The sequence below is a fragment of the Culex pipiens genome, chromosome 1 (genome assembly GCF_016801865.2).
Source record: "Culex pipiens pallens isolate TS chromosome 1, TS_CPP_V2, whole genome shotgun sequence".
In the NCBI taxonomy this organism is placed as follows: domain Eukaryota; kingdom Metazoa; phylum Arthropoda; class Insecta; order Diptera; family Culicidae; genus Culex; species Culex pipiens.
The window spans coordinates 6,392,937-6,417,416 of NC_068937.1; the positions used below are offsets into that span (position 1 = coordinate 6,392,937).

At 34.5% G+C, this 24,480-nt stretch overlaps 1 protein-coding gene across 2 annotated transcripts in view; it reads right to left on the reverse strand.

Annotated features, from left to right (window-relative positions):
• Positions 1–4,774: 4,774 nt before the first annotated feature.
• LOC120422061 (rab11 family-interacting protein 5) overlaps positions 4,775–24,480 on the reverse strand; it is a 30,380-nt gene continuing 10,674 nt past the window's right edge. The window contains exons 2-4 of one of the 2 annotated variants that reach the window (XM_039585397.2): positions 19,415–19,559; positions 8,571–10,187; positions 4,775–5,573 (exon numbers count right to left, since the gene is read on the reverse strand). In XM_039585397.2, coding sequence (XP_039441331.1) covers positions 5,531–5,573; positions 8,571–10,187; positions 19,415–19,559 — 1,805 coding nt within the window. In that variant the 3' untranslated portion in view covers positions 4,775–5,530. Of the gene's footprint in view, positions 5,618–8,570; positions 10,188–19,414; positions 19,560–24,480 lie in introns of both variants that reach the window. The other variant, XM_039585398.2, reaches the window with a different exon arrangement.

The following is a 24,480-nucleotide window of genomic DNA, read 5'->3' on the forward strand; positions in this document are numbered from 1 at the left end:
ACCACCAAGACCATGGTTTTCAAGGGTATCTTCTAGTTTTCAGCTTAAATTTTTTAATTCCGCTATATATTTTTAATATCTTGACAGAAAGGATTTTTTCTACTACTTGCAGACTTCATCAGTGTTCTGTTCTCGACTATTAAAAATATATAGCGGAATTAAAAGGAACAACTCGTCTCTTTGTATTCATAGTAATGCATTCTGCTAAAACGCTCAACCAAACCACAATTTATTTTTTTATCGAATAATTTATAATGTGAAATAACTTATAAAATCACAAGATTCTTTAAAAAAAACACTTTGCATCTAAATTTTGGAAAAGAGCGAAAGAGCCGTTCAAAAGAGCGGCTCTTTTTAATGAGCAAGCGAAAATGAGCGGCTCCTAAAAAAGAGCGGTTTTGCCCACCTCCAGTACATATAAACTGTAAAAACTTGACGATCAGTTTTCATAATCTGTGTAGTTACTTTATTGATTAAAATTTTACAAATATTATCTGTGTAATTTTTTTCGTGATACACATATTGCTTCTCAAAAAATTGCACAGGTTTGACAGCCAACGGCTGATTTGTGTACAAAGCTTTTACACAGATTATGTGTATTCCCAGTTTTAGGTAATCTGTGTCAAATTTACACATATCTGGGAAAATTTGGATTTGCGTGGCAGGCAGAGATTGCATCCCGTGATTTCTAATGCGATGGCAAATTGTCGACTAGAAAGCCTAATCGAGCTGTAAAATTTGCAACATGGAGTTATACTTTTCGTTCAGCTTCTGTGAAGTTTGCCATGGCACTTCGGAAAGAATAACTCTCACATTTAATTTCTTGATAGGGCCGATTAAGGTCTGATCCTCAAGATGATTAGACCTACATCGGGCCAACAATTCTTGCTGTGGTGTGACAGGCACTTACACTTACTCTGTTCTTTTCTGAGTTCTGACATCAAACTTGAGGATGCCGATATATCCGACAATTATGGTAAATAAAATTGTTAATGAAAAATAAGCTAAAAGGCTAAATCCAGAGTGACCACTTAAAGCCCATTTTTCAAATTCCCGACTTTTCCAGAATGCTCAAATAATAGGCATTTCTTACCTAAAGAAAAAAAAACATAACGCTTTCTATAAGAAAAGTCAATACTAATCACCGCGAGAAAAAATTCTAAATGAATTTAAAAAAAATCCAGCTACAGGCAATTTTTGTAAATACAGAAACGTTCAGTTTCTCAAATAAAAAATACTTCAAAAATGAAAATTCATTATTATGAAGAAACGTAGAAAAGAAACAACAAGTCATTGAAATATAATCGAAAGATCAACAATACTTATAACTTCCATGTTATTTTTTAAATTGGCAAACGTATACTTTTTGATATTTCGTTTCAACTGGAAATGACAAACAGTTAAGATAACTGAACTTAAAATTTCGTTTCTATTTATAAACAAACATTTTCTAAACATAATTGCTGTTATTATTCTTTCTAAGGATTTAGAAAAATGCCAAGGAATTCATAAAAAAATGTTTTTGCCAAGTTTTTTAATCAATCTTAATTTATCTAGTGGCCAGTATTAATTTAACTCTTTTTTTTTCAAAGAAAATTCAGTTTGATATGATTTGTGTTTTCCCACTCATTTTAAACAAAACATTTGAATAGCCAATTTTTTAAACAATTTTGCAAAAAACTATTTTTTTCAATTTCAATATTTTCTTCATGGTTTAAAAACGTAAAAAAGTTTTACAATTTTGGATTTTATTCGATATTTAAGTTTTCTGAAAAAGGAAAATCAAGCTTTATTTATAGTAGGTAATTTTTCCATACTCTCAAAAAAAGTTCAAGGGAAATATTTGCAAAAAAAAAACATATCATAAATTACCTAATGAATTAAAAATATTTACAAAAAAAAAAAACATTGCCAAACTCAAGTTGTCATTACTCTAAGCTAGCCATTAGGCTCTATTTTTATATTATTTTTTCATTAACTTTACCTCTTAATTGATAATACATTAATGAATAAAGATCATTGGATTCATAAAAAAAAAAAACATCAGGATAATCTGTGTCAAAGGCATCCAATATTCCAATATTAAGAGTTTGAATGTCTTAAACAGCTTTTCCATACTCAAATATATCGAAATAGTGGAAAGAATCATATATTTAAAGCAAGTTACTAAAGCAGAATTCAGTGTATTCAATTGGAAAATTGTACAAACAAAAAAAAAACAAAATTATTCTAGAGTTGAAAAATAAATTTTAAATAGGTATGCCTAGAACTCCCGACTTTTTGACAAATTGAAATTTCCGACTTTTTCCCGATTTTTTGCGGATTTTGGCGAATTTTCGACTTTTCCGACTTGTGTGGCCACCCTGTAAATCCCAATTTTGAAATCCAGCCATTTTTGTCGGTGGATACGACAGTCAAAAAAAACCAGCTAGAAGTCGCTGACAAAAAAAAACTTTTGCTAGAAAGGGATAGCAAATTTGATGCGAACAAATTTGTCATGTAAACATACATTGAATTTGTTGGTAAATTTCTGACCAGAAAGCCTTATAAAGCGGCAGGCAGAGAATTTGGTGCAAATTTTGCAATTAAAAATAATGTGCTTGCTTAATTTAATTCTAAGACTTTTAGTTGATATTTTTTAATCAATTCGAATAAATGAAAAAAGTGAAAATATGATGCCTGAGAGCAGTTCTCTAGGATTTCGGTCATTCGATTTTTTTTTGTATTTTTTAATCCGGCTGAAACTTTTTTGGTGCCTTCGGTATGCCCAAAGAAGCCATTTTGCATCATTAGTTTGTCCATATAATTTTCCATACAAATTTGGCAGCTGTCCATACAAAAATGATGTATGAAAAATCAAAAATCTGTATCTTTTGAAGGAATTTTTTGATCGATTTGGTGTCTTCGGCAAAGTTGTAGGTATGGATATGAACTACACTGGAAAATAATAATACACGGTAAAAAAAATTTGGTGATTTTTTTATATAACTTTTTATCACTAAAACTTGATTTACAAAAAAACACTATTTTTAATTTTTTTTTATTTTTTGATATGTTTTAGAGGACATAAAATGCCAACTTTTCAGAAATTTCCAGGTTGTGCAAAAAATCATTGACCGAGTTATGAATTTTTTTATCAATACTGATTTTTTCAAAAAATCAAAATTTTGGTCGTAAAAATTTTTTAACTTCATTTTTCGATGTAAAATCAAATTTGCACCAAAAAGTACTTCAGTGAAATTTTGATAAAGTGCACCGTTTTCAAGTTATGGCCATATTTAAGTTACTTTTTTGAAAATATTCGCAGTTTTTCATTTTTTTAAATTAGTGCACATGTTTGCTCAGTTTTGACATTTTTTTTTGAAAAGCTGAAAAAATTCCCTATATTTTGCTTCTTCGGACTATGTTGATACGACCCTTAGTTGCTGAGAAATTGCCATGCAAAGGTTTAAAAACAGGAAAATTGATGTTTTCTAAGTCTCACCCAAACAACCCACCATTTTCTAATGTAGATATCTCAGCAACTAATGGTCCGATTTACAATGTTAATATATGAAACATTCCTGAAATTTTCCGATCTTTTCGAAAAATTTTTTTAAATCAAGACTAACATATCAAAAGGGCGTAATATTGAATGTTTGGTCTTTTTGAAATGTTAGTCTTGATTTGAAAATTTTGAAAATATTTTTTTCGAAAAGATCGGAAAATTTCACAAATGTTTCATGCATTCACATTGAAAATCGGACCATTAGTTGCTGAGATATTGACGATAGAAAATTGTGGGTTGTATGGGTGAGACTTAAAAAACATCAATTTTTCTGTTTTTAAACCTATGCATTGCAATATCTCAGCAACTAAAGGTCGTATCAACAAAGTCCGAAGAAGCAAAATATAGAGAATTTTCTCAGCTTTTCAAAAATATTTTTTTCCAAACTGGGCAAATATGTGCACTAATTTAAAAAAATGAAAAACTGCGACTATTTTCAAAAAAGTCACTTAAATATGGCTATAACTTGAAAACGGTGCACTTTATCAAAATTTCACTAAAGTACTTTTTGATTGCAAATTTGATTTTACATCGAAAAATGAAGTTAAAAAATTTTTACGACCAAAATTTTGATTTTTTGAAAAAATCAGTATTGATAAAAAAATTAATAACTCGGTCAATAATTTTTTGCACAACCTGGAAATTTCTGAAAAGTTGGCATTTTATGTCCTCTAAAACATATCAAAAAATAAAAAAAATTAAAAATAGTGTTTTTTGCAAATCAAATTTTAGTGATAAAAAGTTAAATAAAAAAATCACCAATTTTTTTTAACCGTGTATCATTTTTTTCCAGTGTAGTCCATATCCATACCTACAACTTTGCCGAAGACACCAAATCGATCAAAAAATTTCTTCAAATGGTACAGATTTTTGAATTTTCATACATCATTTTTGTATGGACATCTGCCAAATTTGTATGGAAAATTATATGGACAAACTAATGATGCAAAATGGCTTCTTTGGGCATACCGAAGGCACCAAAAAAGTTTCAGTCGGATTAAAAAATACAAAAATTAAAATTGAAGAAAAAAGACCGATTTCGTAGAGAATTGCTCCTGAGTAAGATTGTTTTAGCCAGTTTTGAGTGATTTTGGATGCGATTGTGGCAAAGGGTACGAATTTGTATCGGCCAGGCACACCGCGTCAGGTTGGCCGCAAAGATGTTTCGTTGACTGATAGTGTGGGCTTGACTCTGGGAGAGTGTCATCAAAATTATCTAAACTCACATTGTTTTATTTATTTGCAAAATATACGTTTTATTTCTAACATAATTGTATTCGCGTGATCGTCAAATAGTGAACGGTACAAGATTATTGTTTTGTCTTTTATTTTAGAAATACACTTGATTCTTTTTTTTAATATATATTGAATTGTTTTACAATTTAAGGCAACCATTTTTTTCCAGGGAGTCGTCAAAACAATAATTTCTTGCGGGAAAATAATAATGTGTATATCTATAATTGCTTTACTTAATGTTTAAATCCTAGGGCGCTTAAGGTACAACAACGGGGAGTGGTGTGTTTGTGAGTGAGTGTGTTTATCATTTTTTTCATTGTTGTTACTTTCTCTTAAACGTAATAGTACAAAGTCTGTTGCACCGATTTTGGAACAGCAAAATGGAAAAAAATATTGTTGGTAAGAAAGGAATTCTAAACTGTCTTTTTCATCATTCTTCCAATAAATACACATTTGGCGGTAAATTGCGGTCAACTAATCTTACATAAAGTGGAATTTTGTCGCTTGTGTTAAAATGAGTTTGCGAGCTTTTGTTAAATGGTTACGGTGTAAAAAAATGTACTAAATCTGGGACTTTTTAAAAGAGTTTAACCGGAATGACTTACCATCGAACCAAAGCAAAACAAAAAAAAATCGCAGTGAATCAGTTCTGTTAGTTGTGTTTGTTGTTTTAGGGGACTTTTTTTTAAGGGAAAAACATTATTGGGACGGGGGACGATGATTCGCTAGCTACTCTTGCTAAGGGGCCTAAAGATAGATGCACTCCATCAGCTGCTTGCCGACAATGCCACTGTAACGGGAAGACAAGGAGGACAAGGAGGGCAAAATCATCCACTGTAAGTACACAAGAACACCGCGCACGCAAATTACGCACGGTGGGAGCATGGGTTAGATATCACGCGGCAAAAAAACAACAACAACAAAAAGTAGAAGTCTTAGCTTATAGTAAGGTAAAGAAAGGAAAAGAAAAGCAAAGCTGAGTTTATTAGTAAAAAAAATGGGAGAGGGAAGCGATAGAACTTTGTGGTGAATTTTAAATAGGGTAGATGTCCCTATTTTGACTACTATTCCAAGCCTGCACTGATTGTTTTTTTTTTTTCGTAATTTCTTGACGAACTGTTTTCATGTCCTTATGTTTTGTAATTTTTTCTGCATGAATATTTAGATTTTTTTTTTCGAGGTATATTTTCTTTTTAAAATTCTCTTTTTTTAAGTTAAAAAAAAAATTAAAAAAAAGGTTAAATTTATGTCCCACTGAAAATGTGAAGAATTGAAAAAAAAAATCTTGATTTAATTTAGACAAAACAAAGTACCAGTGCCAATTTTGAACCAAATCGGTTTTAAGAGCTATGCTAGACTGCCCAAAAACGCATAGATTTTATTTCTATTTTTGTGTTATTCGGACCCAATTAGGACCTAGTTTACGGCAAACTCGCAAAATACCGTATTTTTCGAAAATAATCTGATTTTCAAAATTTGCAATATGGGTATCAAACGAAGCGAAATTTGTTTTTTTTTCCAATTTTAGAATTATCGAAAAAAATACGATATTTTGTGAAAATTTTAGTATTTAAAAAACTCTAATAAAGTGATAAAAGCATACAAAATTTTGCTTTTTTTGATACCCATATTGCATATTTAGAAAATTTGATTATTTTCGAAAAAATACGGAATTTGTGAAAATTTTAGTATTAAAAAAACTCTAATAAATTTAAAATCATACCAAATTTCAATTCGTTTGATATCCATATTGCAAATTTTGAAAATTTATGTATTTCCGAAAAAAATACGGTATTTTGTGAAAATTTTAGTATTTAAAAAAACTCTAATCAGGTAAAAAAGCATACACAATTTCACTTCGTTTGATACCCTTATTGCATATTGTATTTTCGAAAAAAAAAAAAAACTCTTATAAAGTGAAAAAGAATACAAAATTTCGCTTATGATATTTTGTGAAAATTTTAGTATTTTACAAAAAAAAAACTTGAATAAAGTAAAAAAATAAAAACAAACAAAATTTCGCTTCGTTTGATACCCATATTGCAAATTAAGAAAATTTGAGTAATTTCGAAAAAATACGGTATTTTTTGAGTAATTTTGCGTACATATTTATACTTTGAAAAAAAAAACTTACTAAATTTTCAAAAAATATATTCTTAGTGAAGGATTGAGAGTTTAACCATATCATGTTGTACTAATCGATTTAAGACAGATTTTAAAAATGAGTAATCGTCCATTATCGGCGATAAAATTATCGCCGATAGAATTATCGAAATAACGATAACGAAAGCGATAGATTATCGTTATCGTCGGGAGCAATTCTCTACGAAATCGGTCTTTTTTCTTAAATTTTATTTTTTTATTTTTTTATCCGACTGAAACTTTTTTGGTGCCTTCGGTATGCCCAAAGAAGCCATTTTGCATCATTAGTTTGTCCATATTATTTTCCATACAAATTTGGCAGCTGGCCATACAAAAATGATGTATGAAAATTCAAAAAAAATTTGAAAAAAATCAGTATTGATTAAAAAAATCATAACTCGCTCAAAGATTTTTTGCACAACCTGGAAATTTCTGAAAAGTTGGCATTTGATGTCCTCTAAAACATATCAAAAAAAAATAAAAATAGTGTTTTTTTGCAAATCAAGTTTTAGTAACAAAAAGTTAAATAAAAAATCACCAAAAATTTTTTTACCGTGTATCATTTTTTTCCAGTGTAGTCCATATCCATACCTACAACTTTGCCGAAGACACCAAATCGATCAAAAAATTTCTTCAAAAGATACTGATTTTTGAATTTTCATACATCATTTTTGTTTGGCCAGCTGCCAAATTTGTATGGAAAATAATATGGACAAACTAATGATGCAAAATGGCTTCTTTGGGCATACCGAAGGCACCAAAAAAGTTTCAGTCGGGTTAAAAAATACAAAAAAAAATCGAATAACCGAAATCTGAGAGAACTGGTCTGGTTGGTCTGACAGTCTTGGTCTGACAGCTTTATCATGGATTTTGGTCTGGACAAGGCGAGGGATAGGACACAGCTCCCTCTTGAAAAAATCCAGAAAAAATCATAGTTAGATTGAACTATTTGAAAAAAGAAGAATTGAAAAATTTAAGGAATGACAATCGAAAATAAAAATTATGAAAATAGCTAAGAAACTCAACTGAAAATTAAAGTTAAGATTTAAAGAATTGAAGAAATTTTTAAAAAGATTTTGAAATATCGAAAAAAAAATTTCATTTTATTTTTTTTTTTTGCCTTTTTGGGTGTTTTTGAATACCCCTGACTCCCCGCTGAGAATTTTGGCTTGAGCCTCGACTCGATTCTGGCTCGATATCGAGCCAGATCGACTCGAGACTCGAGCCAAAATTCTCAGTGGGTCAATGCGGATTCAAAAACACTCAAAAACTAAAAAAATGTAACTGGACCTTTTTAAAAAAAAAATAAAACTCTAGAATTGGTGGTTTAGTAATAAAAATCAAGAATTTTGACATTTTTTGATACCTAACCTTTATTTTTGCATTAGTATTAAATTTTCATAAATTATAGAGCTATCATTTTGCAATGCAGGTGGTGTTCATTTAAACTTGTTTTTGCCCCCAAGAGATTTTTATGATTATTGTGGACTCTAAGCAGAGACTTGCAATAGATGAATCTTTTTTGTATGATTGAGTCTCAACATAAATACCCTAATTTTCTCATTAAAAATCACCACAAAATTGCGAAAGTTGAATGGAAGAACTGTCACCTCAAACCAACAAAACAACACACAAAAAGCCTCACCTCTTGGTCGGATGGTTGATCGCGACGCCGCCCTTGGTCTGGTACGGATTCTGCAGTATCCGCGGCTGGCACTCCATCACCTTCAGCAGCAAACTGTCCAGATAGTCCTCCAGCTCCTTGACCTTCTGCTTCTGGTACTGCACTTCGCTCTCGAGGTTGTGCGCGATCCGCATCATGTCCTCGCGCGTTTTGCCCTCGTACTTGGCCGCAATCTCCGGCGACACCTCCGTGACCAGTTTGCTCTGGCGGACCACCCCCGAAAGGGTCGGCATGTCGTTCTCGCCGCCTATGATGATGCGCTCGTTTCCGGCGTGCAGATTGCCGTGGTGCTTGCTGGTGCCGTTCAGTTTGGTCTTGGACGAGGACAGATTCTCCATCGATTCCGCCCGGTGGTCCTTGATAAAGTGCTTCAGCTTCTTCGTGAACGACGAACTGCTGTGCTCCTTTTCGAGCTTTGGGGATGGTTGGTTGATCGATCGGCGACTTCCGCTGGAGCCGTTGTCCAGGATCAGCTTGTCGTTGACCTTGGCGACGTCCTGCGAGCCTACCCGAGGCAGTGGCCGCGGTTTGTCCGCCGCCTCTTCAGATTTGTTCTTTTCCGCCAGGGTCGGCGAGGTGGGTGCGGTGACGGAGGTCGGCGCCGGTACCGTCGGTTCTTGAGGGACCTTCCTCCCCAGCACCTGCTGCTGATCCTCTTCTTCTTCCTGCTGGACGGACAACATCACCCGGGAGCTCTCCCACGAGCGTCGCTTCAACGAGTCGGTACTTCCAATCTCCAAGTGCTTCCCGTACAGCTTCTGTTCCCACTCGTCCCGCGGAACGCCGCCCTCTTCCGACTCGGAAAGCAACCTCGGAGGTTTGGACGGGGCCGAGGCCGGAAGCGTCATCGATTTGTGTTTCCTCGTTTCGTCCGGCGTCGACGACGTCGATTGAGTGGCCGACTTTGGCAAATGCTGAAACTGCTGCTGCTGCTGAGCTTGCGCTTGGGCATGCCGATTGATGTTCAACGAACTCCCCGAACTCTTGTGTGACAGATTGTCAAACACAAACTCGTCCTCGTCTTCACTGATCACGCCCGGATCGGCGTCTCCAAACGTCTGCCGGGACTGGCGCGAGGTCAACCCGCTCGGCGTCCCAATGCTCGAGTAACTTCCCGTAAACGAAGACCCATCATCCCCCAACCCTTCAACCCCAGCACTCTCCTTGTTCTTCTTCTTCCCGATTCCACTGATGTGAACCTTCGACCCCAGCGACTTGGCAAACTTCTTCAGCCCCTTTCGCTTCTCGATCGCCCCGATGCTCAGCAACGACCCGCCAACATTGGACGCCAAATTACTGATCGAGCTCTTGTTCTTCTCCTTCTTGCTCAGATCCGTCAGCGAGCCGGCCTTCACGGTGAACGCAATCCGGACCTCCAGCTCGCCCCGCTCCTTGGCCGCCTTCTTCTCCTTGCCGGGTTTACTCTGGAGTGGGAACCAGCGCGACCGGGGCCGCTCGTACACGTCCATCTCGCTGAGCGGAAGCACGACCTGGCCCAGGAACTCGTCGATGCCGAGCGAGTTGTGGTGGAGCGCGGTCAGGACCAGCTCGGCGCGGTTGCCGTGGGTGGGGATTTGACTGGAAGAAAATGGAAAATATACGATTAAAACTTAAATAAAGACAAAAGACACATTTTAAAATATAACAAATATGGGCTTTGTTTATTTTTATTTTGTTTGACCAAAGATGCGATTTTGTGTCATTGGTTCACCCATACAAGTCTCCGTCTCCATTCAATTTTGGCAGCTGTCCATATAAAAATCTGTATTTTGTGTAGGAATTGTCGGATCGATTTGATGTCTTCGTCAAAGCTGTGATTGTCGCCAAGTTATGATTTTTTTTTAAATAATTGTGTTTTTGGCAGGGTTGCGAATGAGCGAGCGAGCTAAAACCCGTGCTCGCTCATTCATGAGCATGAGGACTTATCAGGTAGCTCGTGCTCGCTCATGCTCATCGCATGCGCTCGCGCTCAATGAGCGCTCATCAGCAAAGTAGGTAGATTTTTAGTATTGTTGATGAATCTCGCACAGGCCAATTGGATTGCCACTTTTGAAGCTCATTTCATATTCCTGAGATAATTTCATCACAAAAAAGGGACATGTACGTACTCATCTAATATTGTCAGCTTAGTATTTTTTTCAGAGTTTTATAATTAAATATACTAGTTTTTATTAAGTTACCGATCAATGAAAAATTGCTGATTTGCATTCAAGACACGTTTGCTTAGAATTCCAGACACTCTTTTTAGCTTCTTATTTTAACTCTCATAATTAGACTAAACTTTCAAGGAACTGCATTTTTAGGTCTTAAAGCTGTTAACAAGAAGACAATAGATTTTTTTTATATTAAAATATAATTTTACTTGTGGCCAGACTCATTTCTCATTTATTTATTAATTTGAAATAGACTCCTTTAAATAAGATAGTTTATTGAAATTCATCTAAGACACAGATTTGACATTTATCATGCTAAAATATTTAATAATAATTTGTTAAACAAGATGAGGTGCCCAGACTTCAAAAAGTTAACGATTAAAAAAAAATGATATAATGTATTTCCAAGAAAGCATTTTTGTGTTCCTTAAAGATACTTTTTAGTTTAATTAAACAGTTGAACTTTACGTGTTACTCTTTTATCAACTTTATTTTTATAAATCGGATCATTTCTTCAGATAACGATGATAATCCTAATTTTCATCTAAACTTTGACTCCTAAACAAGCTTCAAAACAAAAATTATAAAAAAATATCTTCACCCAATATCATTGAGATTAGCCTATTCCAGCCTCCATTAAAAAAAATCAACAAAAAAGCTCTGCTGATATTTTTTTTTATTATTGTATACCCGTTAGAAAAAAAAACCGCTCATTTTGCTCAATGAGCAAAACATGAGCGCGAGCGCGAGCGATGAGCATTTTCGCTCATAAAATTTATGAGCAAACATGAGCAGAAGCAAACGAAAGCAAGCTCGCGTAGCGCTCCTCCTCACGAATGAGCGAAAAAAGCTCGCTCATGAGCGGATGAGCGCTCAAAATCGTAACAGGACATAATCCTCACCAAAAAAATTGCAATTTGAAAATGCAGTAAAAATTAGAAATGAGTATTTATTATAAGATTAGGTCCACTCCCGTACCCGCAGAATTGCAACAAAAAAATAAAAGGTGTTCAAAAATTTAATTTACGAGCCACGGTTTTAACGTTTGAATGAAAAAAGTGTGTAAAAATGCATTATAATACTTAAGGATTGACGACAATTTATTTATTTTTTTCGCAAAAAAAAGTTTTTGCGGTGCTGTACATAGGAATTTTATTTAAAAAAATCAAAATATTTTCAATCCAGCTAAAACATGCTAAATATTATTGTTTTAGATTCATAAGAATTCATAAATAAATGTTTTGAACGCAGAAAAAAGTGCGCACCTTTACAAATACTGCCTTGTTTCCGCATTGAGCCCAAGAGCGCGCTAGTTTGAGAGAGAGAGAACAATGAGCGAGAAAATAACGAGAAGCGCGCGCGGCTGGCGAAAGAGAGAATGAAGCTGTTCAAATCAGTTTGGTGGTTTATATGTGTGGAATAAAATACGTGTTGTTTGTTCATTGCAAAATATCTGTGTTTTGACGTAGACTTACGTCTTTGTCGAAGGTACTGGGGTGTCATTCCAAAAAACCCGGGCCGAAGGCCCTGGAATATTGCGTCATCCGTCAATCGCTTATATCTTCCTTCCCTCAAATCGAATCGGCACGATTTTGGTTCCATTCGATTCGAAAATTATTCAGCAATTTGCTATAAAACTTTCATTGTTGGCAAAATAGTTTAACTATTGAAACAATTGAATGTTTTAAAATGTTTTCAAAATGCACAGATTTTGCAAGCAAAAAGAGCGCTTCCCACTCACGGACGGGAATGTCAAGTACCTATTTTGAGGGGAGAATCATCCGAGCAACGCGACCGAGTGTCGGTCGCGAAAAAGGAGGGGAGGTAGCAGACCGGAATCATATATAAGAACGCGCGCTCAGCCCATTCTATCATTCACGTCTCAGACGTCGGACCAGCAGCAGCAGCAGGAAAGCTCAGCCCAGAGCAGCAGCAGCAGGAGAGAGAGGGACCAGAACTGCAAAAGAAGTGCGCATCGCCTTCTCGTCGTCACCGTCAGCCAGTTACCTCTCGATGGCCGGACCGTTTGAATCTTTCGTGGTTGCCGTGGTTCGGAGTTGCCCCGTCCCTCGTCCCACACGGGACGAGGCAGCAACAGGATGAGGCACGCGCCTGCTGCCGTCTCACCAAACAGTTGCCTCTCGTGGGTCAAGCCGTGGTTATGAAACAATCAAGAAGGGGGTGAAGACTTCCCAACTCTTCGGAATTGCCTCCCTCCTTCCTTTCAGGAACTAGTGTTGGTCTTCAGGGGAGACGGATTGCACAGCTTTCTGAACCCCTCTCTCTCTACCACATTATGCTACCAAACTTTCATTCGGTTCGCGAAAAAATCGTTTTTCGTTCTTCTCTCCTCCATTCGATGTTTCCATTGTTTAAATAAGGCTTTCTAGTGAAAGATTTACCAACACATTCAAAGTATGGTTACATGGCAGTTGCGGTCCGATTGAGTTGACTGGAGTGTGTAAGTTCTGTCTTGTTGGGGGGTCCATCTCCCATTTATGGGCCAGCGAATGACCGAAAGGTTAAAGCTGCCGGAAATAAAGAAATTAACAACAACAACATCTCCCATTTACGATCTTATTCCGTTAATGTATTTCAAGTATCTAGCTAATTCTTCAAAATTAAGATATGGAAAACTCTATGTCCACATCTCAAAACTTTACGTAGTCTACGCCATTCCGGTTATGTCTGTGACATAACTACTTTGACTTTTTTTATGAAAGAAAGTCCCCTGATCTCGACAAAAATACTTTAGTTTTTTTTTTCTTTGTAAAATGCATAATTTTCATCATAAGGACATTTGGCTGCTGCGGTACATACTTGCAAAGGATACAAATTGAATTGAATTTTTCCAAGTGTCATCCAATAAACCTTTATTTTTCAGTTTTTAGCTCGGCATCCGTACCTCCGATTTTTAATGTCAAAAGACGAAACATTTCTTAAATTTTCGGATCATTCGAGACTTCTTGAGACATTAAAAAATTTAGCCTCATTTGAAAATCTTGAAAATATGTTTAAAAGATGAATGAGGAAAGATGGGCACTATTTAAAAGAAATCAAAAGTATTAAAATTTGTCATTACTGAAGCTTAAAATGACTTTAGCTTTACAATGATGCATTTTATAAAAAAAAATCGACACTTTTTTAATTGAGAATTATTCTACTTCTACTTTCAAAATCAAGAAGTTTAAGACGTCGTATGACTAGGTAAAGTGGCCAGGCCTACTGCGTTGCATTAAGCGCAGTAACGAATTCTGTGAGCGAATATTTTTTCAAAGAATCGACCGGAAAGGCTAGATACGTGGACATACCGTAATCAATTGTTGTGTCGTATGTACGTAAGTCGAGCACACAATTATATTTTCAGGTGCGAAAAAGAAAAGGATTGAGACGTGAGAAAATTTAGTAAAATGTGGTTTCTAAATTTTTTTTCTGCTCACTAGCATTCTTTTTCAACTGACGAGTGACGATATTTCGGCGAATTTCGTCAAATTTTCTGCAATTTCATAAAACTTATATTATAACCTTAAATTTTATGTGTACACTCATTTTTTTATATTTTTAAAATTGCGGGAAATTTTCCTGAAAGCAAAAACAGTTTCCATTTAAAGCCCTTTTTGATTTTTTGTTCGTAAATTAAAACCAGTCGTCTTTGTTAACACATGGCTTTTGAGTATTTTTGAAATCTAGTTGAAGATAAAAAAAAATGTGGGAATTTATGAATAGATTTTTTGGCAAAGACGCATGGATTTATTGTTATTAGTGTTACCTTCTAACATGTTGTGGCATGGTTTTTATCGAAGTTGGCAAAAGTTTTAAACTAAGAATTGTTGTGATGTTTATTGCATTAGTTATTGATGATATTTTCAATAGATTTTAGTTTATTTGCCTGTGGCTAATGAGTTTAGGTAGACAGTTAAAAACAACAAATCGCTTCTACCTTTCATTTCGAGGTTTTACGTAGTCGTAGAAGTAAATATCTACCAAAAAGAGAACCCACCATTCCTCCCCTTTACCTGTATTTAGGTAGATATAATTTCGGAGGTAGAATAACCTTGTTTTAAACTATAAAGAGAAATGCTTCTGTCAAAATACTACTCAGTTTAAAATTTTAGTTCATAAATTGTAGAGGACTTAACAGATTTACTTTAAGGCAGTCATTATCTATTTCTTGAAGAAGCTTGATCACATCACTTTTCTAAAACTTCAGACAATGTCACCGATACTGGATGTGCTGCTGTCAATTGGAGCATTTTTCTGCATTTGTCCAAGAAAATCATCACCATCATCAAGCAAGAGCGTCACCACGAACGTCGAAAGCCACGAAGTACGCAGATTAAATCCAGCGCCACAAGATGAAGCCTGGGTGCAGGGAATGTCGACTCTTGGCGATTCGACTGTACAAACAATTTTGACTGCAAACTTTGAGATGAGTTGTGTCGAGTTAAACGAGACTCCGATCCTGCAACAAGATTCGATGGATAAAAATATACCGAAGGTGCGAGATGAATCAAATTGTGACGATTCGGATTTGGAGCATTTTTTCGAGAACCAAGGAATTTCTAAACAGGAGATGTTAGATATGATTGGTAATACATTCGTGGAATTATTTGAAGGTGGAGCTAAAGGTGCAACTAATCAGCAGGAAGAACAATTGCATAAGCTAGTATCTCTGAAAGCAAGACTAGCAGCTAATGTTTAATTTAAGATTTAAAAATTATGTTCAATTTGAAATAAACACAAATGTGATTATTTACTAAAACAAACACATTTTTTCTACTGATCATTCAGTGGACTGTCCCAAAAAAAAAATCAAACTTAAAAATATATGATTTTTGAAAAACATTATTTCTAGAATTAAAATGATAAAATGCACCGTTTCGAAGTTAAAGCCATCCTAAGTGTTAAGTTATTTTTGTTTCAAAAAAGGTGACTTTATCTACAGATATTTCTTCAACTATGCCGAAGACACGAAATCGATCAGAAAAGTCATTCTCAGGGTGGCCACTCAAGTCAGAAATTCGGGAAAAAGTCTGCAATTGGTCAAAATACACAAAAAATCGGGAATTTGAAATTATTTTTTTTTTTCAAAAAGTCGTGAATAGTTAGAAATATCAAGGAAACAGGTTTGAAAAATAGTTTTCTAGCTTCTGAATGATTTTGTATTTTGTACTTTTGGTCGATAAACTTATAATTATCAAATAAAGTCCAAACGTAACTCGTTTTTTAATGAAAACATGGAATTTCAGTTGAGTTTTTGAAAATATGCAAAAATATTCAAATTGTAAAAATGACAAATAATGTGGATAAATTTTCATTCAGACTGTTTTCAAAATGTTCATAGAATGAGTTTTTTTTTAATTTTTAGCATAAAATGAGAGGAAAAGCATAAATTCTTATTGAACTGGATTTTTCATTAAAAAAAACACGAAATTGTACAACTGACAAGTGGATAAATAAACATTAATTTTTTAAATTAAATATCAAAATCTAAAACATATTTTCACAGAAATTTCTAGACATTTTAATTTTTTAAAGAGCAATAAGTGTAACCATGTTTTAAGAGTTGTTTTGGAAACTTTTTTTTAATCTTTTGCACAACTTTTTATTTTCCAGTTCAAGAGATTGCAAATATATTTTTAAGTTTGAGCAATTCCAGCCCAAAACAGGAAATTTTTAGGTACTTTTTTCTCGACTCTCTCCGATTTCAATGAAAATTTGTAGACATGTTATCCTAGGCATATATAAGCCATTTTTGTGTATACGGAGCCAGTTACACTCTGACATTTGAGAAGGGCGTAAGTGTTTTAAATATTTTTGTATTTCGTAATTTAATATTGCTGTATCTCGAAGCCGTTGCATCGTATCAAAAAGTGGTCAAAGACAAACTTGCAGGAAATTTGACGGGCTTTCCGAAAAAATGCACTGAAGGTAAAAAACACTCCACTTTTATGAGATTTTTTGATTTTTAAGCTGAAAAGTCAAATTTGAAGGTGAGCCCACGATTTTTTTTTGTAAAAATAGCCTAAGATGTTACAAAAAGACTCACGAAAAATGCAGGATGGAGCAACTCACCTAAAAAAATACAAAAATCATTTACTGAAATTGTTTGTTTGAAAAGTGCTCTAAACGTCAAAATTTTCAAAAAACCGAACTCGAGAGTCGATTCTCCAGACAATTTTACACAAAAGTCTCCATATTGACCATTGTATTGTCCTAAGTCCAATCCTTGTGAAGTTACAGCGGTTTTAGAAACAAAAATGTTGAAAAAATGAACTTTTTAATGGTTTTTGCCAATTTCTACATGACAGACTTGATTTTTCAGTCTTGAAAATATTTTTACCGGAATGCTCGTCAAATTTCCCATAAGTTTGTCTTTGACCAAACAGAAAAAAAAAATCATGGTAATATTACATCTGGGAAGGGGTACATCTTTTATGTCAGAAAAAAGGTGTAATTTTACCTCTGGAAATGTGTAATTTTACCACTTTTCTGGTGTAATGCCACTTTTTCAGTCTAAATTGAGGTAAAATTTCATCATAAAAGAGGTAATATTCAACCTTCTAAAATTACAGCTTCCAAATTTATATTATTTTTTTCTGTGCACATTTTAATTGGATGTATGGGCTTACAGATATAAGCTAATTTACTATCCAGGTTACTATACTACACTGAAAAAAAAAATGTAAATACATCCAATTGAAATGTGGTCAAAGACAAACTTATGGGAAATTTGACGAGCTTTTCGATAAAAATATTTTCGAGACTGAAAAATCAAGTCTGTCATATAGAAATTGCCAAAAACCATCAAAAACCCCATTTTTTTCAACCTTTTTTTTAAACCCGCTGTAACTTCACAAGGGTTGGACTTAGGACAATGGTCAATATGGAGAAAATTAAATATCAAAATCTAAAACATATTTTCACAGTGAATTCTAGACATTTTAAATGTTTAAAATAGCAATTAGTGTTATCATGCTTTAAGAGTTGTTTTGGAATATTATTTTTTTTTTTTTTTGATCTTTTGCACAACATTTAATTTTTCCAGTTTAAACCGTTGCAAATATATTTTGAAGTTTAAAAAGAATAAAAACCGAAGTAGCAAGCCATGGTTTGAATGAAAAAAGTGTTTTAAAATGCACTTTACCCCTGTCCAGTTGTTTTGTAATCATTTGTTTGCGATTTTTTTTTTGCGGTGCTGTACATTGAAGTTTTATGAAAATCTAAATATTTTTGAACGAACCCAAACATGCTAAATATGATTATCAATGCAGAAAATTGCATTGTAGATAGTTCTCAGTTGATAAGTCTTCTAGTTTCATGAAAATTTTGAAGTTTATTTTTTTTATTTTTTAAAATGACTGATTGCTTAAGGCGTTACATACATGTAGAAAATCACAAAATTTCATATTACACTAAATTTATTTAATATTTAATTTATTATTAACTTAAAAGATGATTTTGAATCACTCCTGAAAATGTGAAGATATTTTATGATTAAAGTAAGTTACAGACGATTTAGGCTGAAACTTTTGCCATGCGCAAAGCGAACTGTCAAACTTTGCGAGCGTTTTTCTCTGAACACCGAGTTGATTTACGGGTGCCACGATATCTCGAGATTGGATGGACCAAATTGGCTGAAATTCGGGGTGAAGACTCGCAAGACATATCCCGTGTACCAGAAAAAGCCAGATTTTGAAATTTTGCATTTTTTTTAAATACAAAAATCAAAAACTGCCGTTTTTTTATATGAAAAACAGGAAAATATTTTTATCTTTTTTTAAATAAACTTTTTGAAAATCGGCCTTCGTCATGCACACAGGACCGGTTTAACGAGTCTTCACAAAAATTTTGAGCCGATTTGGTCAAAGCAGTTTTAAGATATCGTGGCACCAGTTTTTTTGAAAATGCCAACTTCATATAGCTTTATCTCGATAATGATACAACCAAATGTCTTCAAATTTATTTTGTTAATGGTTGAAAATGTATATTTTAATGTCCTGAAAACAGATTTAAAAAAATCACATTTGCCGATTTACATGTATGTAACCCCTTAAGTTTGCACTCTTAATCAAAATTAGGAGTGTTTTCTTTTAAACCAATTTGGTGTCACATTTAATTTTATTTCAGAAATTGTCAGTAGTTTGGTGTTTATTTTCTTTATTTGGAAATTTTGTTCGATTAACTTTTTTTAAACTGTTTTTTGGGTAGTTGTTATTGTTAATTCATGGATTTTGACAGCTTTAACCTTCTTGGTCATACGCTACCCTTTTTTTGGTCAAGAAATGCCTTTTAGTTGAGGTTCTGGAAAACTCGGGAATTCGAAAATGCGATTTGAGTGACCACCCTGGAATCATTCTTAACATACCGATATTTAAACATTTTGATAGTATTTTGTAAAAACAGCTGCCGAAATTGTTGGACGGTTTTATGTGAAAGAACTAGAGGCTACGGCCAGGCCTACTACGTAAAGTTTACCGCAGAGATGATTTTGTTCTCATTAGCTTTAGTTCGAATGTTTAAAGAAAAAATTGTGTCCTGCGTATGTCTCGACTTTTTGACAGAAAAAATAATACAAACACAATTTAGGATTTAAAAGTTTAAAGCTAGAAAAATTAAACACTCAACCAAAACAAAGATTCCTGAACTCACAGTTCGCACTCCTCGTGCCAGTCGACCGCTTCCGGGGCTTTCTCCTTGACCGACGTCTGGTACTTCTCCTTGCCGAGGGCGATGATGACGAAGCAGTTGTTGGTGCCATGCTTGCCCTTGATCAGGAGTCCTTTCGCCCGTTGGACTATTGTGTTTGTTGTTTTAAATCCGGAAGGAAATGGTCACATGTAAAGAGAGAAAAAAAAAGAGGAAAAAGCATAAGTGAATGTTACGAAATAGCTTCAAAGTGAGAGAAAAAAAATGCGAGGAAGAAGATACCAACAAAAATCGCGATTCCGCCGTTAATTGCTGACGTGAGTCATTAAAAGTTATTAAACGAACAAAATATGAGAAGAGCTCCCTCTTTTGACTCTGCCCAACCTCACGAAGAGAGATGGTAATGAATGAATCAAGCCAAACAAAATGTAAGAGAGATAAGTTTTTGCTTCCGTTTCTGCATTTTCGCAGAGCAACAAGCAACAGGTTGCACTTTGATCCGCAAGCGATTACAAATTTGCCAGCACAGCACCAACAGCAGTAGGCGTCGGAATTTGGAACGTCAAACGAAAATGAAAGTATTTTCAACAAATCGTTCGACGGGGGGTGCGAAGGAACAGAGAGAAAGAAGAACAAGCTTTCCGTTTTGGTCAGTCGGTGACTAATGTGGTACCCTGATAAATATTAGGTGGGAAATTCCCCTTAATTTGGCCAGTTTGCTGGGGTAATTTATTGTTCATTGTTATTAAAAATCAATGGAATCTTCTCACATGTCCTAGTTTTAAAACAAAAGATTTCTTATTCAAGTCATTCGACTCAGATTCAACTGGAAAATTGAGCAAAAACAACATCCCATTGGCTTATCGCGCCAAGATGATAACACATCTTGATTGCAAAAAGTACCCCAGAGACCACAATCAATGTATGTAAAACACTTCAAATTACACTCTCACATACACACTGAAACAAACCTCCTGTTTAAATCTCTTCGCAACTGCTACCGACCGCACCCCGCAAGAGATTGTAATTAAAGCGCGAAAGAAAACCTTTAATTAAAGGTGGAAATTTCCCATCTCCAAAAAAAACCTCAAACAAAAGAAGCAGCATAATCTTCAAAGGTCTTTCTGCGCCGTGCCGGCAAGGGTCATCAAAGAAGGCCAAGTGAAAATTTTCAGCTCAAAACAAACACTCGAAAAAAAGCGGCGGCCTTCTGTTTTTATTAATTTATTTATTTTTTTGTGATGGAAAAGTCAATGCCTACTTTATAATGCTTCCTCCTCTGTCTCTCATTGAAATGGGAGATTCAAGTCCAAAAATGTTCATGTTTGACTTGGTAATCAGTCACAGAGCCTACTAGTTAACGCATTTTTCCCAACGGATTAGGGCGTGAGCTTCAAACTTGTTGACGCCAGAAATCTTCTTTGTGGCCATCTGTTTACTGTCTTTGATGAACCTTAGATGTAAACAGATTTGCGGCTGGTGAGGGGCTTATGCGTTATGAACTCTCCGATGAAATTACCAAGAATACGCGAAAATCTTTATTTAATTAACTTTATGTTGGTAAATCAATCAGATTTGCGTAAATTATAGTTAAAATTGTGTAAACAACATTAACCATGCATTACTTTTTAGTTATTCTCAAATTTTGACATTTGGCTCAATAAAAATTTCTAAGAAAGTTTGGTGTTCTACGAAAAACTTAGCTTCTCTTGTTCTCTGATTGTTTTTCTCTGATATTTTAATAATTTTTATTTGAATTTATCACAGCCTCAATCTTATTCAAAACCTTTTGCCTACCGGTCTAAAAGTAAAATAATTTCAAGAGTTCTTTAACTTTTTTGTGATACATTTCGTTATTTTTCTGAAGGTTGTGCTTGAAACTTTTTTATGCTCTTAATTTCATTTTGCACCCGTACTGCTTAACAAACTGCAGGGTTGTTACGGAAAAGTCGAACTAAAATCCGCGCCGACCGAAACCTCAATCCGCGCGAAATCCGCGCCATATAATCGCGACCAACATTCAAGAAATGCTATTTACAAAGAAAAAAAAATAATACAGAAAGTATTTGATAGAAAAACGAAACTCGTTATATGTTTGAAGGAATGAAAGCAAAAATTCTTTTTAAAAATACCTCAAGAGACGTCAAGAAAAGTGTCACAAAAAAAATCTTTTTGCAAATCAGAGGGACACTACAATAATTTTGACCAATATAAAAAAATAGAAAATCATAAACCAATATAAACAAAATTTAAAAATCCAATAAATGAAATTTAACTTCAAAAATATAAGCTCAAAAAAATCAAAATCTAAAATTTTAATATGAATTAATTTTAGATATCGAAATTCTAAAAATTCAAAATCTATGAATTTTAATACAGATTGTAATCCAAATTCCTCAATAAAATTTCATTCCGAAACAAATTGGATGGGGGGTATGTGGGTGGTGGGTGGTGGCAGAGGGGGGGGTGGTGGGGGTGGGGGTTGGTGGTGGGGTGGTGGGGTGTTGGGTGGTGGGGGGGTGTGGGGTGGGGTGGGGGTTGGTGGGTGGTTGGTGGTTGTGGGGGTGTGGTGGGTGTTTGGTGGGGTTGGGTGGGTGGGTTGTGGGGTGGTGGGGGGGTGTGTGGGTGTGGGGTTGGTGTTGTGGGGTGTGGGTGGTGGTGTTGGTGGGGTGGGTTGGGGGGTGGTTGTGGTTTGTTGGTGGTGTGGGGTTGTGGGTTGGGGTGGTGGGTTGTGGGGTTGTGGGGGGGGGTTGGGGTGTGGTGGTGTTGTGGGTGGGGGTGTTGGGTTGGTGGGTGGGGGGGGTGTGGTGTTGGGTGGGTTGTGGTGTGGGGTTGGGGGTTGGTTGTGTGGTGGGGTGGGTGTTGGGTGGTGGTTGGGGTGTGGGTTGGGGGTGGGTGGGTTGGGGTGGGTGGTGGTGTTGGATTGGTAAGGGTTGTTGGTTTGTTTTAGAAAGTGTAGTTGTATGTATTTTGTTGAAGTATATTTTAAGAATTGATGAATTTATGATGTAGAATTTTAGAATTGTAAGTTTTTAGATATTTGAGAATTAAGAATTAAGAATTTAAGAATTTAAGAATTTAAGAATTTAAGAATTTAAGAATTTAAGAATTTTAAGAATTTAGGAATTTGAATGATATTGTAAGTAATTTAAATGGATGATTTAAGATTTAAGAATTTAAGAATTTAAGAATTTAAGAATTTAATTAAGAATTTTAGAATTTTAAGAATTTAAGAATTTAAGAATTTAAGAATTTAAGAATTTAAGAATTTAAGAATTGAAGAATTTAAGAATTTAAGAATTTAAGAATTTAAGAATTTAAGAATTTAAGAATTTAAGAATTTAAGAATTTAAAAATTTAAGAATTTAAGAATTTAAGAATTTAAGAATTTAGGAATATAGGAATTTAAGAATCTAAGAATTTAAATTTTATTTGAGATTTTAGAGATTTCCATTTTTTTGTTTGCAAAATTGTTTTAAATTTAATATTTTTTAGCTTTAAATTTTTATTCAGATATTTTTTTTTATTTTGAATTTTTCTTTATATTTTGAATTTTTGATTTTTTAGAGTTTTGAATTTGAGATTTTTAATATTACGATTTTAGAAATTCGAATATTTTATAATCTGAATAATAAAATATATAAATATATAAATAAACAGCAGTTCCATATGAAAGTTAAAGATAAAAATAAAAGTGCTTCGATTTGGCTCAACATTTTTCTGGGGGTTCCTTGGCCAAAATATTTCGTAATTAAAATACGCAACTTTTGGTACCCTAACATGTATAGGTCATCGCTGAAATTTTCGAGTTATCGCAGTTTTAGTGAAAAAAGTTGATTTTTTGCCGATTTTGTCAATTTCCCGTTTTCGCGCGCGGCGCGTCGAAAAACCCGGATTTTATTTTCAAAAAATCATAGCTCTGAATCCTGATGATGAACCTCGCCCAATTTTGGATATGTTATGTAAAATTGTCTGAGGTATCCGTTAAAAATATTTTCAGATATAGGCTCTTTGGTCCAGACACCGTCAAAACGGCATTTGATGTTTTCATAAGACTTTTTCAAATGTTGGGCTTGATTTCTGAAACTCCACATTATTTTTTCTTGGAAGTCAAACTTATCATCTTTCTTTTGCACCCAAGACAGCTGAAATCGGTTGAAATGGAGCGAAGTTATGATTTTTTGAAAAAAGTGGTTTTTGTGAAAATCGACGAAAATGGCCATTTTTCGGACCACCCTAACACGGCGTAGGTCACTCTAATGGCCAAACAAAAAAATATGGGTCTAATTATTTTGGCCAAGGAACCCCCAGAAAAATTTTGAGCCAAATCGAAGCACTTTTATTTTTTTTTCTTTAATTTTCATATGGAACTGCTGTATATACATAAAAAAAAAGTTTCGATTTTTTTGAATTTGAATTTTGAACAACGGAGCATTAATTTTTGAATGTTCTGATCTTTTATTTTTCGCCATCTATTTATTTATCAAAATTGCCATCCGCGTGAAATCCGCGCCTGAGCACAGTTAGTCAGCAAATCCGCGCCAAATCCGCGCTATCCGCGCGATTCGCGCCGTCCGTAACAACCCTGAAACTGTCATACAACACGGGAAAAAAAGAGTTCTCAAAATCGTGAACAAGCGTTCATGAAAATGGGAACCTCGAACAAAAAGTTCAGATCCCATGATACGATTTTGAAAAACGTACCATGAAATTTGAACACTTTGTTCGTGGTTCCCATTTTCATGAACGCTTGTTCATGATTTTGGGAAATTTTTATTTCTCCGTGAATGTTTGCTATAATATTGTAGTATTTTTGTCAAAAAATGCATAAAAACGCTCAATAAAGTTGGAATCATAATTAGTATAAAAAACCGATATCGATTCGAAAATTATAATCCCTAGCAATCTCATTTATGTCGTCCAACTCCAAGCGTTTCAACTTTCCCCTTTTTTGCACTTATTTCCATGTTCTCTCTCTCACACACACATTTTATACTTGCAAATTTCGCGTGACACTTTATGGTCCTCTGTTTTGCTATTTTCCCTTGGTTTGGTTATGGCCAACATCG